At 43.4% G+C, this 15,885-nt stretch overlaps 1 protein-coding gene across 3 annotated transcripts in view; it reads left to right on the top strand.

The window, feature by feature from the left end:
• Positions 1-8,199: 8,199 nt before the first annotated feature.
• LOC137074982 (macrophage receptor MARCO-like) overlaps positions 8,200-15,885 on the top strand; it is a 39,462-nt gene continuing 31,776 nt past the window's right edge. Inside the window, exons 1-4 of one of the 3 annotated variants that reach the window (XM_067443096.1) lie at positions 8,200-8,214; positions 9,887-10,037; positions 14,161-14,262; positions 15,003-15,112. In XM_067443096.1, coding sequence (XP_067299197.1) covers positions 9,920-10,037; positions 14,161-14,262; positions 15,003-15,112 — 330 coding nt within the window. In that variant the 5' untranslated portion in view covers positions 8,200-8,214; positions 9,887-9,919. Of the gene's footprint in view, positions 8,215-9,813; positions 10,038-14,160; positions 14,263-15,002; positions 15,113-15,885 lie in introns of those variants that run through there. The other 2 variants (XM_067443097.1, XM_067443095.1) reach the window with 2 other exon arrangements.

The following is a 15,885-nucleotide window of genomic DNA, read 5'->3' as shown; positions in this document are numbered from 1 at the left end:
AAAATAGCCTATTACTTATGAGTTATGTTTTTGAATGTAAAAACAACCCAAACATCATTAGTTGACCTCAGACAACAGTATAAAAAAATGTAAATTTAAAAAGCCGTTCATGAAACCTTTAAAGTATGCTATAGTATACTTATTTTTCACAAGGGACCTGCTGGTTCCGCTAAGTCACACTATTGGACATTCAGGGTCCCTCTAGAGCCCCCTAAGCTGGAAATATCCTAAAAGAAGTTATCCTGCAGTTTCTCCGGAGGACACCTGTGCTTTTACTCTTCAAAGACAAATGCAACCTTCCATGCACAAATAGCTCCACCTAAAAGTCTAGCCACTTATCGTTTTAGCATTTGAAACTATTTTTAAGTGCCCCTCCCTTCTGTGTTCCTGTGGGATTTCTCTCTCTCCCCTCTCTTTCTTCATTATTAATCATGCCTGGTGTGCCATTGTGTTTAAGATGATCAGCAGGAGAAGATCTTGACAGAGGACAAGGTCAGAGTGAGAAACCGAATCCCAGCTAAGCAGAATGTAAAGAGACAATGACGGGCTCTGGGAAAATGCACACGTACACACGCACAGTCATTCGCAGCAGGTTTGTGTAAAGAGCGATCAGATTTATCTGAGCCGTTTGGTCAACAGGAAGCTGTGGAGGTTTTAAAGCAGAAGAAAGTGGACAATATTATCTTACACTCCTCTCTTTATCCTACATTTTCACTCTTCTCCAGGTCCCTCCATAACCTTTAAATCAAATGCAATAACCATTCTACAAAAGGGAGCGAGCCAGAGACAGGGTGTGTGTGTGTGTGTGTGTGTGTGACAGAGTAAGGTGTGTTTTATAGCTTTGATTGAGGTCTAGCTGCTGTTTGGTGCCGACACTACATTCCACAGCTGTCACTGCCAATAAAACAATGTCACATGCTCCCTTTCGCCACAATAACCACTGGTTTGACACCTGAACAACTTGATCACAAGAGACACAACAAAACGGTTTGCTAGATACGCTGTCTGTTCACTTAAAAGGGGAGCAACAAAAGGATATAAAAATACACCCCTCCTTTTTGCTTTTGATTTTTGAATTTTCAGGCACATTCTCCCCTGATAATGTTTGATTTGTTGTCCATGAGGGAAACCATTCTAATTATCCTGACAAACAGAACAGGGTGTTGAGCTCTCTCTCTCTCTCTCTCTATCTCTCTCTCTCTCTCTCTCTCTCTCTCTCTCTCTCTCTCTCTCTCTCTCTCTCTCTCTCTCTCTCTCTCTCTCTCTCTCTCTCTCTCTCTCAAATCTTTATTATGAATATAAATTTATTTCAAAAGTGTTAGCTACAAGACTTGGAAGGGTTTTGGAGGAAGTAATCAGTACTATACCTGGAATATGCATTTTTGATAATATCAATTTATTAAGATATTTAGTTGATGTTTCTAAAATAATGGGTTTGATTTTTTTTAGATCAGGAGAAAGCTGATCGTGTAGAACATGACCATCTGTGGAAAACTTTACAGGCATTTGGTTTTAGTGTGCTCCATTTTAAGTATATTGCAGTGATTTGTACTTGAGACTTGGACTCGGTCTCGAGACCATATTTTAATGGTCCCGGTCTTGTCATGGACTTGTGTGCATTTGGACTCGGAATTGACTCGTCCTCTAACATGTTAGGACTTATTTCCAAATCCCATTCAAAATATTCAGGATTATTACTTTATGTTAATATTTCTAGTTAATAATTGATGTTTGACACTTCCAATGATGTGTGGATTTCTTAAGCACAACTTGCACATGACTAACGCAAAGGTAGCAGGACTCAGGTAAGGAAGGATTATGTGGAGCAAGCCTCTAGCTCTTAACTATGTGTGAAATTGTCTGCTTCAACATTTGTTTTTCAGTTTGCATATAAGAGCCACAAAGAGATCATATGTAGTAAGACTCTAAAAAAACAAAAACATTCTGTGATGTGTTAATTCTGCGGTACATCAATTATCAAAGCAAAGGGAACAACGTCTAATTTTCAACGACATGAAAATTAATACATTCAACTAAATAAAATTATTTACTAAATTAATTGTATAAACTATAATACTGATCTGCCCACATTGTCACTATATGATAAATTGAAGTGAGCTGATAACTTCACTGTTCCCTATCTCGAGGGAACTTCGAGCTGCGTCGTAACGCTAGGGGACGCCTCTGCGTACCATGTCATGAAGCACTTGTGTAATCAGTCCAATAGCGGGACGATACGTCACGGGCGGGTGACGTCATCGACCAGGAAGCTATAAAGCACACCTGGACCAAACAGTCACTAGCTTCTGTGTCTTCACAAGCGCTCTGTGTGAATTGTATGTCCATTTATTGTGTGTGTGTTCAAAAAAGAAAAAAAAAAAAGAAAGAAAGAAATAGGGCAATTCCGTATAGGTGTTGTGTTCCTCCCTGCCCGCGTTACATCACGGGTGGGGATACACACGTCCTAATGTGTGATGTGTTTGGGGCTCGAGCATGCCCAGTCAGCTCTCAAGGGGGTTGGCTGCGTGCATTGCGAGAGACTCCCAATGCGCATATTAAGATCACGCCGGGCACTCTTCGAGGAGAGTGCTTTGGCTCGCGGTCCTCAGGGCTCGGGTCCCGCTGTTGCCGAGGCACAGCGGAGGCTCGCGTCCTGGAGATCGCAGTTGGATCTAGTGGCGGGGTTAGAGACGGGTGCCCTATCTCTGCCTTTACCCGCTGGATCTCATGCCTCAGTTAGCGAGTTGGAAGCACACAATGCGGTTTTCTTCCGCTCGCGCTGAGGCACAAACGCAGCAGCACTCCAGCTCCGAGGAACTGGATGTTGTTAGCGCTGATGATGATGATCTGCCAAAAGAAAACGACACACACACACTCATAAAAAGAGGAGCTATTGGTGTAACTCGCGCTGTGTCCAGGTTAAGTTTAGACTGGCCGGCCGAGTGTCAAGAAGTTAGCCAAAAAATAAATAAATAAAATAAGAAAGAGAAAGAACAATATAATGGCGAGCAGACAGCATGTTTGAGATTACGAGGGGCTGAATCTAGTGGCTCGGATCTCACGTTTGCCGAGGCAGCGTGTCGATCACGGGTCTACAATATAGATTCTATGACTCGATCGCGGATCTCGCGCTTGCCGAGGCAGCGTGTAGATTACGGGGTTGGGTCTAGTGGCTCAGATCGCGTGTTTGCCGAGGCATCGCGTAGATTATGGGTCTGTATCTATCATTCAGAGGCGACGATGTCTCGCGGGGAAGAGACGCTTGCGAGCTATCTCTCCCCCGAGTCCGCATCGGATATGCTCCCAAGGTCCCGACTAATGTGCCGGGACCAGTAATGCTGCAGGCTTTCTGTCCGCCTCCGTTCACTAGTCAAGACCAAGAGAAGCTAAATCTGCTATGTCCAGTCAGGGCCCTAGATGCATATGTCCACAGAGCTGCCCTTTGGCGAAACTCAGAACAGTTGTTTGTGTGTTTTTGGGTCCCCGAGCAAGGGAAAACCGGCTTCAAAGCAGACGCTTAGCAAGTGGATAGTCGAGGTTATTTCGCTCGCTTTAATGAGTCGGCCGGACATCCTTCACCAATGAGGGTCCGCACCCACTCCACTAGGAGTATGGCTGCCTCTATGGCTCTTATTTCGGGAGTTTCATTGTCAGAGGTATGTGATGCGGCTGGGTGGTCCTCTCCGCATACATTTGTGAGGTTTTACAATCTAGATGTAGCCTCTACACCGGGGTCCCGGGTGTTTCTGGGTTGATTCACACATACAGACATTTGGGACTCTGGCGGCGTGGGTATTGAGGTCCCCTAGCGTTTCGACGCAGCTCGAAGTTCCCTCGAGATAGGGAACGTCTCAGGTTACGTATGTAACCAAGGTTCCCTGAGAGGGAACGAGACGCTGCGTCGCTATGCCATACTCCCGGCATGCCTGTGATCGACTTGTTCGGCTTTTTCCAGAAGCTAGTGACTGTTTGGTCCAGATGTGCTTTATAGCTTCCTGGTCGATGACGTCACCCGCCCCTGACGTATCGTCCCGCTATTGGACTGATTACACAAGTGCTTCATAACATGGTACGCAGAGGCGTCCCCTAGCGTTTCGACACAGCGTCTCGTTCCCTCTCAGGGAACCATGGTTACATACGTAACCTGAGACGTTTTCTCCAGAACGACTGTACAGCCGAATCAAATTTTGTTGCAGTATTTTCCTGTTTAACACTGTGAAGCTGCTTTGAAACAATCAGCATTGTAAAAGCGCTATATAAATAAAGCTGACTTGACTTGACTTTTGCATTACAGAAAAGAAAAATGCCGCACTGAGAGTGAGCCTGGACCCTAGAGACCTAAATAAGGCCATGCTCCGTCAACACTACAACATTCCCATCCTGGAGCACATACGGAGTAAATTAGCTGGCAAAAAGTTGTTTACCATCCTAGACGAGAAGGATGGTTATTAGCAGGTTAAACTAGATGAGGAGTCAGTAGACCTGTGTGCTTTCAACCCGCCATGGGGCTGGTATCGTTTTCATTGCATGCTTTTTTGTATCAAGTCAGCAAGCTAGGTAATTCCGCGTTTGAACTAGGAGAGATTTGGTGACATTGAAGGTGTTTTCATGGTGGCCAACGACATGATCATGGCAGCATCAATTAAGGCAGAGCATGATACCCTCCTAGAAAAGGTGATGAACAGAGCAGAGAGTCTCATCATCAAGGTCAATAAAGAGAAGCTGCAGTATATGGTCAAGGAGGTGTGTACTTGCCTTTATGGGAGTTAAGAGTTCAATAAAGAACACAACTCCTTCATTGATGACAGTAAAATGAAAAAAAAAGGAGAATTCATGTTTTTCAATTTCAGAATAATATATATATAATCCTAACATAAGACTAACAGTAACCCCTAAATATGCAGCGGCTGCAGAAACACCCTTGTGTATGTATTCAGCACACTGTACTATGTGCGTTTCACATGGGAAAGCAGAAGTACGAATGGGTTGACCCTTAGGGGTCATTGCTGAAAATCTCCTTTCATCCTCAAGTTAACTCCTCTATCCTCAATGAGGAAGAGAAAACTATGGTTTTACTACAAACAAAACCAAAAAACATGGTTATTGTAGTTCATTCATGGTAACCACAAATGAACCATGGTTTTGCTACTCTAACCATAGATTAACGATGGTATTTGTAGTAAAACTGTGGTTAGATAAATGGTAATCAATTAGCCAAAAACAAACATGATTACTACACTTTTACTATAGTAAAACCATGGTTATTTTTCGTAAGGGGTGAGGGAAGGGATACTTTGTTTTAGTTTCTTGTAAATCATGAGACTTTGATGTGAAGGACACTCAACTGTGAACAACACAAAACACGAATAAGCTTTTAATCTTCTAGGCAATCAGTGTTTCCTCCAGGTGTGTGGTCCTTATTTACCCAATAAATGCAGACAAATCCTAAGCAAATATCCCAAACCCTCTTTTACAACCTTTATTTTTAATTGGTTTATTTTTTTGTACCCATCAGGTTTTTGCAAGACTAAACATAAAAAGGAATAATACACTGATCACCCATAACATTATGACCACTCACAGGTGAAGTGAATAACACTGATGATCTCTTCATCACGGCTCCTGTTAGTGGGTGGGATAAATTAGGCAGCAAGTGAACATTTTGTCCTTAAAGTTGATGTGTTGGAAGCAGGAAAAATTGGCAATCATAACGATTTGAGCGAGTTTGACAAGGGCCAAATTGTGACGGCTAGACGACTGGGTCAGAGCATCTCCAAAACTGCAGCTCTTTTGGGCTGTTCCCGGTCTGCAGTGGTCAGTATCTATCAAAAGTGCTCCAAGGAAGGAACAGTGGAGAACCGGCCACAGGGTCAGGGCCAAGGCTCATTGATGCACGTGGGGAGCGAAGGCTGGCCCGTGTGGTCCGATCAAACAGACAAGCTACTGGAGCTCAAACTGCTCCAGAAGTTAATGCTGGTTCTGATAGAAAGGTATCAGAATATACATTGTAGTTTGTTGCGTATAGACTGCTTTGCTGCAAACTATTCAGGATGCCCATGCTAACCCCTGACCCCGCTGAAAGCACCAACAGTGGCACGTGAGCATCAGGTGATGAACAGAATAGAGAGTCTCAACATCAAGGTCAACAAAGAGAAGCTGCAGTATATGGTCAAGGAGGTGTGTACTTGCCTTTATGGCAGTTAAGAGTTCAAAGAACACAACTCCTTCACTGATGACAGTAAAATGACAAAAAAAGGAGAATTCATGTTTTTCAATTTCAACATAATATATATATAATCAAGCAGGATAATGCTTCTAACACAAAGCACAAATGCTTCAGGAATGGTTTGAGGAGTACAACGACGAGTTTCAGGTGTTGACTTGGCCTCCAAATTCCCCAGATCTCAATCCAAATGAGCATCTGTAGGATGTGCTGAACAAACAAGTCTGATCTATGGAGGCCCCACCTCTTAAATGGTCTGCTGCTAACATATTGGTGTCAGATACCACAGCACACCTTCAGGGGTCTAGTGGAGTCCATGCCTCAATGGTTCAGGGCTGTTTTGGCAGCAAAAGGGGGACCAACATGACAATGTCATAATGTTATGCCTGATCAGTGTATTTTAATCATATTAAAAAGAACATTCACATGTATCATTGCTGTCTATAATGGATGGGATATAATATTATAATGGAGGGAGATGATGCTTCTTAAAACCTCAATACACATGCAAATGCACAGACACAACGAGTAAATCTAAATATGTTGATTGTATTTTACAGTGCAGAATATATAAGCGCCTCTGTGTGGAGAGGACACATGCAGCCACCGAGGCTAAGAGACGACGAGAGTGTCTGATACACACTGACAGGGTCATACAAGGTCATCAATCACCCTAAAACACACACATCAGCAACTGAGCGGTGTGGTCATCAAACAAACAAATAAACAAAACACTGAGTACAGTAAACAAGGTCATTCTGTCAGCGCAGGTTAAGTGTGAGCAGAGAGGCTGTTAGGGCTGATCTGAGGTCTGCGTCTAAACAGATGGCCTGATCACCAACCAGTTTACCCAGCGACAGGAACACACACTCATAGAGACCGAGAGGTGACCGTTTGTCATTTTTAATGTAAGGACAAATGCATATGTACATTCTGAAGCTTTAAATACATAACTCTTTGCACACACACGCACACGCACACGCACACGCACACACACACACACACAATTGAATTACCTTTCCATAATGAGGACAGTACTTTTGTGTATATAACCAATTATTAGTATTTCTATTTATAAATACTGACTTACCATCACCTTAAAGTACCCCTATTATGGATTTTTGAAAATTGCCTTCCATGCAATTGCCTTGTCTTCCGTAATTAAAATGGCGTAGCATAGTTTAAAGTAAATGAAAACATTCTGAATTTTTACTTTCTAAAAAAAACTCATCCTGATTTATAAGCATTTTGAAAAGTGGGGACAATGCATTACTACATGCAATAATATCTCAAGAATCATCAGGAACTAACAGGCGTTCAAAGTGTTTTTGGATGAACAACACCTTAAATAAAACATTAACTAAGATGGGTACATCATCATGAATACATATGATCATGATGCTTTCTATGTTCACAAAAAACATTGGTCTAATTCATGCATGTAAGACTACTTGAAATTATGTTTAATTTATTTTATTTATCAGGAGAAGGACAGATAATTAACCTAATTAATAGGCTACTCTTGTTACGTTCGCTGGTGGAAAAGAGACAGAGAATCCAGTTGTGAGAATTAAACAGTTTATTATACTCAAGTTCAGGATGAACACAAACAGTTCGCTGTAAGACGCGAGGCGAATACTCAGGAACACAATAGGACAGGCAGGCTGTAGATCAGGCACCAGCAGAGCGGGCAGGCAGGGAGAGCACGCCGGGTTGTGACGAAGGGATGAATGGGCTATTCGATTTGGCGGGAGACGGGACTCCGGAGCAACGAGTACAAACATCCAAGACACACAGGAACAGGAACAGGAACAGGAACAGGAACAGGAACACCACGCGGACAGGACCCAGATGAACTGCAATAATCTGACAGCAAAGGAGAGTGAGGACCCCATATAAATGGTCCCCGTGATGAGTGCAGCAGGTGTCCGTGTCCGTGAGTGAGAGTATTCAGAAACCACGCCTCCAACAAACCCACACACACAGAAAAGGTGAGACGATGCATTTACATCACGTGACAACTCTGGGTTCGGGCCAAAATTCAATACTCTGAGCCCTCCACCAGACAGCACACCAAATACGCTTAACCTTTACTCTATTTAATGTAGCTAATGTATGTGTGAACTCATTAATTATTAAAGGAATATACAAAAATCCACATTACATTATGCATGCACAGGCTAGACCAGTAATTAATAATCAATTAATGTGATTAACTAAAGTTTTTCATTAATCACTCTGAGCTAAGCATGTTCATGTCTTCTTCATAGTAGCCTGCAGGTAAATAGTCAGACCCCAAAATCGGCCAATCACAGCACAAACCACTTGAATTCTGGTGACATTCAAATACAGTAGTCATCATTAACTGACCATTAGATTCTCATGACTTCATGTGTGTGGCCCCTCAACTAAAGCGGTCACTTAGTCCTTTGAAACACTGAACAATTGACAATGTTATATTAAGGATGGCATAATTGTGAAATGACATGAATTAATGCTTTTTTCATGCATCAATTCATGATGATTCATGTACCATAACCATAGCTTTGTCCATAGAAGGAGATTAATGTTTTTTTTTTTTTGGTGAACAAAGAATGCATCATGGTCATGCGTATTACACCATAATTCATGATGATGTGCCTATCTTAGTTAATGTTTTAATTAAGGTGTTGTCCATCCATGAAGTCATGAATGAAAGACTTTGAACTCCTGTTAGTTCCTGATGATTCATGAGATACTAATACACATAGTAATGCATAAGCCATGCATAAATTTATGATAATTCATGTTCCCTTACTGTAAAGTGTGCCCTTTAAAATGTGTGTTATTTTGCATTGAATTTTGAGGTTAGCATTAAGCTGATGTGTAGACCGTGTGGTTAGGCTGTTGGTGCTGTGTGAACTATATGCTGTTCTCAATGAGTTGTAACTGTGCTAATGCCAGTGATACGTTTTTCACTTCTTAATTACTTGCATGCTACAAATGTTACACTTAGCAACTGAACAAGTGTTGCGTTGACTATTGTTTTTCATAGAAATAATTAAAATAAATTAGTTTGACACAGTTCCCACAGTCCACATACGGTCATCAGTTCTATCCCTCTTTATCCTACTTTATCCTAGTGGGAACACCACAACTTTTCAGTAGTCTTGACTAAATTAATTTAAGAGCATACAACAAGATTACAGCAAATCATTTCAAACAATTCAATTTTGTTTGAAAAATGTAATTACATTTTGTGGCTTAAAAAAAGAAAAGAAAAGAAATGGATACTTTTTATTCAGCAAGGATGCATTAAATACATACATATAATCCTACAAAATAATTTGAATTTTTTATTTAACTTTTTTTTTTCAACATTGATAATAGGGAATATTATTCATATTTAAGCACCAGTGATAATAGATAGTTAATGTCAAATTAGCTTATCACACAATAAATGTGACCAAAAGCTGAGAACTTTCCTGTTTAGTTATTCTTAGAAATGAAACTGACTGGAAAAGCAGTTTATGTTCAATATGCTTACTATAGCCAATACAACACAACACCACACAACTTCCTTTTTCTTGACCACCTCATTGGAACAATTTCCGCTGCATCTCTCTTGTCAGACTGATGGTTTGATGAGCCAGCATATGTTTTGTGTTTTAATCTGTCATCCAGCTTGTGTACAGGTCAGTGTGTGTGCAGTGACTGATGGAGACAGAAGTGGACTGGATTGAAGGGAAGGCCTCTATATTCAGCCAGGCAAACCCTCTTTATGACAACAACATGAAGCTCCATGAGGCCGATCGCTACGACTTCCAGCAAAGTGGTGAGTCTAGGACAGGGGTTTTCAAACTGGGGTCCGGGGAGCCCAAGGGGTCCTCCAGAAGGTTCTAAGGGGTCCCCAGAAATTTTCAGTGAATAAAAAGACAAAGCAAAAATGATTGAAGTCTACTAAACATTCAAAATGTTTCGGTTCTAAATGTTTCTCTCCTTTCTTGATGTATACATAGTTTCCAGAATTGTATATGTTTGCTTTGTTTCTTTCAAGTGAGTTTCTCTCATTATTGTCCCCATTATTTTGCTCACTCACTGGGGTTGTAAGGCAGGATTCCTAATGCAGTAAGTAACCTGCTTACATACATTTATTGTGAAAGATGTTTAAATAATTTTTGATTGAAAAATTTTCTACTTCAGGTTTTTATCCAACATTATGTATAGCCAATTTAAGTTTAGAAACAATATGTTGTATTTATAATGTCTATTTACTATTTATCTAACAGTTTAAATGTTTTTTCACGCATAAAAATATATACTGTAGATTGATTTTAGGAAGAGGGTCCCTCTTAAGAGGTTAATCATATTTGGGGGTCCCTGGCATCAAAGTTTGAAAACCTCTGATCTAGGACAGAATGACATTCAGAGATGCTTGTGTTTCTGGAAATTTGTGACATTCAGCGGTCTGATATTTCCTAATATTGACTATGGAAATACTGTAAAATGGCACTGTGATAATGTTCGTTAAATTCAGGAAGGAAGAAGACAGGGTTGGCTTTGACTGGGACTCGCTTTTATTCAGTCTCTTAGAATTCAAACAAAACAAATGCTCAGCGGCGTAACTCTCTTCTTTATACTTGATCGCTCCTTTAAGGATCCTCGTTTAACAGCTCAGGTTTCTCTCTCTCGTTGTGCAACAATCGTGAAGTCCCAGTCCAACTCTCTCTCTTAACTCTCTCCCGCCCGCGGCTTAAATGCGCTCTCTCCACGCCAATTACTGCAACCAGAAACAGGTGTTCGTCATCTGTGCTTGACCTACTTACCTGCCACTCCGCTCTGAGCTCTCTCTCCCACTGCAGACCTCGCAGAACCACGCCCCCTCCGCCACATACCCCCACCGCCCCGACTCAGGCCGGTGATCCCCTCGTAGTTAAGATCCCCTACTCGTCGTGTGACCTCAAAAGGTCCTTGCCACTTGGCGAGTAATTTGGAACTAGAGGTGGGACGTAATAGAAGTACTTTATCTCCCAGTTAAAATTTCCGTAACCTAGCCCGTCTGTTGCTTAGCTGTCTCTGTTTGTCTTGAGCCTGTAACAAATTCTCCATAGAAAGCCACCCAGCGTGTGGAGTTTTGTTCTCAGGTCCAATACAAACTGAATTTTGTTTTTACTAGCTGATGGTCCATCCTCCCAAGCTTCTCTAATGACATCCAAAACCCCGTGGAGGCTTGGGGGACCTTGCGGACAGCAAACAAGAGAGGTTCTAGCCATTTATCCCAATTTTTGGCGTCTTCGTGAACAAACTTACGAATCATTGTTTTTAACATGCGATTAAATCTCTCTACCAGCCCGTCTGTTTGTGGGTGATAGATGCTGGTACGAATAGATTTAATGCCCAACAATTCATACAGTTCGTGGATCGTCCGTGACATGAACGCAGTGCCTTGATCGGTGAGAATCTGTTTCGGGATTCCCACCCAGGAGATTAGGGAGAACAGTGCACTCGCAACACTTTTCGCCGAAATGTTGCGCAGTGGCACTGACTCCGGATATCGCGTTGCATAATCCACTTGGACTAAAGCAAAGCGATGTCCGCGAGCTGACCGCTCTAATGGCCCGATGAGGTCCATACCAATTCTTTCGAAGGGGACCTGCATCAATGGAAGGGGGCACAATGGTACTTTTGGTTGGGCCGGTGGGTTTAGCAACAGACATTCACCACAAGACGCACACCACCAGCGTACAGTCTCGTGAATGCCCGGCTAAAAGAATCGGGCCATGAGACGGTTTTATGTTGCTGTTTTCCCTAAATGCCCGGCCATCGGATTGTAATGAGCCACCTGGAAAAGAATTTCCCGACAGCTTTTCAGAACTAACAACTGGGTTGTAGTCTGCTTTGTCTGGGCATCTTGGGTCACCCGATACAACCTGTCTTTTAACAGAGTAAAATAGGGAAAAGTAAGTGGTTGGTCAGGACGCAGGAGATGGCCGTTGATGGCACAGACCTGATTAAACGCATTTTTTAGCGTTTCGTCCTGGGACTGTTCCAAGGGAAAATCATTGCGCTCCGAAAACACTAGCGTTTCCGGCGTGCTCTGTTCCCCCGGAGCAGTGCCCAGTGGTCTCGGCTCGACCTCCCCCGCCTGAGCGACCGCCACCTTCCCACTGTCTTGTTTACCCCAAGAGGTATCCACACACAAATATCCCAATAATTTATTAAAATCTGGCCAATTGGTCCCCAAAATCAGTGGATGCCGGAGGTGCTGGAATAGAATATCCACGGGCACTAATGGGTATTCCAACACCTCCCCGTGTACACACCTCACCTTAACCACGCGCCGCTTATCCCATGCCCCATGCTGAATCAGGCTTTGGTGTATGGAGGTCTGGTTACAACCTGAATCCACCAAAGCTTGATAAGTACCCCCCCTTGATACTCACGGGTATTTGGTACAGTCCAGCCTGATCAGGGGCGGCATGTCGGGGACCCGGACCAGCGTCCCCACCTCCATCCCCAGACACTGATCGATAAAGTGTCCGGGGTGCCCGCAGCGCCAGCATGCCGGCCCAAGTTTCCCCACGGCCCTAGTGGCTGGAAGTAAGCCTGTGTATTGGCGCGGAGAGAGCGTGGGCCGGGAAGCCGGCAGATCGGGATCCTGAGCTCCTCCCCCTCCTCTCACTGACAGCTGGTACCTGGCGGCTGGTTCAGCTGAACCCCCTGATCTTCACCGTGGAGCCGGCCGGGGCGCCAGAGCACTGCGCGACCTGGGTAGAGGGACAGGCTTAGAGATATGAGAGGAGGGGGAAGAAGGAGAGAGAGAGAGAGCGAGAGAGAGAGAGAGAGACGATGGCAAGGGCTCGCTGACCCCGCGGCACGCCACCATTTCGTCATCCGCCAGCTTGATGGCCTGGTCCAGCGACGTCAGGCGGTGGCACTGAACCCATTGAGCAGTCCTCTTCGGCAATCTGGCCACGAACTGCTCCAGTGCCACACGATCGATGATTCCCTCAACGTCGCTCCCGTTGGCCATCAACCACTTGCGACAGGAGTCCCGGAGCTGGTGCGCGAACACGAAGGGCCGACCAAACTCATCTGGTCACTTCTGGTCTTCGTAGACCAGGAGATTCTGGACTGGCAGTTGGTGGCCGCATTGGCCAGTCCGCTTTGGGCCATTCCTGATACCCGGCCGCCCGCTCGAAGAGCTCGATGAAGGCCTCTGGGTCATCCTCCAGACCCATCTTTGCCAGTGGCATCAGTCGATGTTCTGTCTCTGGGGAACGGCCCGAATCTCCCGGTCCATCCAGCTCCGAAACAGCTCGTGGTCTTCATGCTGGGCCGTGAGGAGAGCTTCGAAACGTTGGTCTTGATGGTGCTCTTGGTGAAGACCGGCGAGCGATTGGACAATATCGGCAAGTGGTGTCTTCGGCGGAGTTTGCATGGCGGCGGCTCTCTTCTCCCTTCCCGCGTTTCGGCACCAGTGTGATAATGTTCGTTATATTCAGGAAGGAAGAAGACAGGGTCGGCTTTGACTGGGACTGGGGCTTTTATTCAGTCTCTTAGAATTCAAACAAAACAAACGCTCAGCGGCGTGACTCTCTTCTTTATACTTATCGCACCTTTAGGGATCCTCGTTTAACAGCTCAGGTTTCTCTCTCTCGTTGTGCAACAGTCGCAAAGTCCCAGTCCATGTCTCTCTCTCAACTCTCTCCCGGCCACGGCTTAAATGCGCTCTCTCCACGCCAATTACTGCAATCAGAAACAGGTGTTCGTCATCTGTGCTTGACCTACTTACCTGCTGCTCCGCTATGAGCTCTCTCTCCCGCTGCAGACCTCGCAGAACCACGCCCCCTCCGCCACAGGCACTAATTTCATGTCCTTAATATCATATCACTTATAATCAGCTTGCATCAGTTTTCTGTAGTTTATTATCCAGAGTTCTGCATTGTTTGTTCCAGATCCAACAACAAGGAAACCACAGAAGAAGCACCACTGTACTGTTGTTCTCATCGTGTTTCTCCTGCTGCTGATCGCACTGAATTCTGTGCTGGCCTACAAAGGTGAGATTAAATAAATTCACATTTAAACAGTATACATTCATAAATGTCCTTACATTACACTGTTAAATATAAAGGCTCTTAAATGGTTCTTTGGCAGGGTGTATGGTTCCATGAATAACCTTTAATATCTAAAGAACCTTTCCATTGAACAAAAAGGTTCTTTGTAGTGCAAAAAGGTTCCTTAGACTATAAAATGGTTTGGAAAAAATGGTTCTTTAAAAAACCTTTCACAAAACGGTTCTTTGGGGAACCAAAACTATTCTATGTCATCACTGTGAAACCCCATTTTTGGTTCTTCCTGGGACCTTTATTTTTAATGGTGTAGATACAAAATATCAAACCAAGTGGCGTTGATTTAGAGGAAGAATGATGCTTTTCAAACAGGTCTTTAGGTTTTAAATAATACAGTTATAAATAAAGTGAACAACATGAAGAAGCTTTGTTTGTTACATAATGCAATGAAATGTGTAGATTTTCAGTTGTAGCCTTAAGGTTCTGTCACATTTACCATTGCTTGGCGAATGGAGTAATTGCAATAGTAATTCACACAATCAGGTGCAAAATATTCCCCATGCAGATTTGGCTTATTTTTAAGTTGGTCACTTGAATTCGCTGCACTGACCAATAGGAAGCTGCTTGGTTTGAATGTGAGTTTGAGTTTTGCATGAGAACACTTTTTATGTGTTAACCTTGTTTCTGTGGTTATGTAATCTGTGTTGTATGATGTGTATTGTGTGCAGTCTTCACTCTGAAGGATTGCGTTCACACTCACTGTATATCAGCTGATCCCAGAACCGAGGAATTCAATTCTTCTGCAGGATTCAAGCTGGGCAGCTCCAGCTCAGATGAGGTACACACACACACACACACACGTCACACCATCATTCATGTGTGCCATACAAGCAAACGCACATAGAGAAAGGCCTGTTTTAGAGATGAAGCATGTATGTGTGGACGGGCATGTTTTTGTGACATATATTGTATATCTCATTATACACAAACGTGTATAATGAGATGGGTATGACATAGGTATTACAAGGAGAGGGTGAAATATGAGGACATTACCCATGTCCCCACTTGTCAAACTGCTAATAAATCTTTTTTTTTAGAAAGTAAAAATGCAGAATGTTTCTTGTGATGGGTAGGTTTAGGGTCTGTGTGTGTGTGTGTGTGTGTGTGTGTGTGTGTGTGTGTGTGTGTGTGTGTGTGTGTTGGGTAGGTTTATTGGCAGGTGCAGTGTAAGGGGATAGAAAATACGGTTTGTACAGTATAAAAAACATTACGCCTATGGAATGTCCCTATATGTCACAAAAACAAACGTGTGTGTGTGTGTGCGTGCGTGCGTGCGTGCGCGTGTGTGTGTGTGTGTGTGTGTGTGTGTGTGTTTGTGTACCAGATGTCCCCACAATGTAAAGGATTCATAAACATACTAAATAATATTTTTTGGAAAATATAAAAATGCAGAATGTTTTGATCGGTAGGTTTCAGGGCACTGTGTGTGTGTTGGGTAGGTTTAGGGGCAGGGGCAGTGTAGGGGGGATAGAATTTACAGCTTGTACAGTGTAAAATCCATTACGCCAATGGAAAGTCCCCACAATTCACAAATAAACAGTGTGTGTGTGT

Source organism: Pseudorasbora parva, chromosome 5 (genome assembly GCF_024679245.1).
Source record: "Pseudorasbora parva isolate DD20220531a chromosome 5, ASM2467924v1, whole genome shotgun sequence".
NCBI lineage: Eukaryota > Metazoa > Chordata > Actinopteri > Cypriniformes > Gobionidae > Pseudorasbora > Pseudorasbora parva.
Note: the sequence above shows the minus strand (reverse complement) of the source record. Positions and strands in the feature narration are given on the sequence as shown.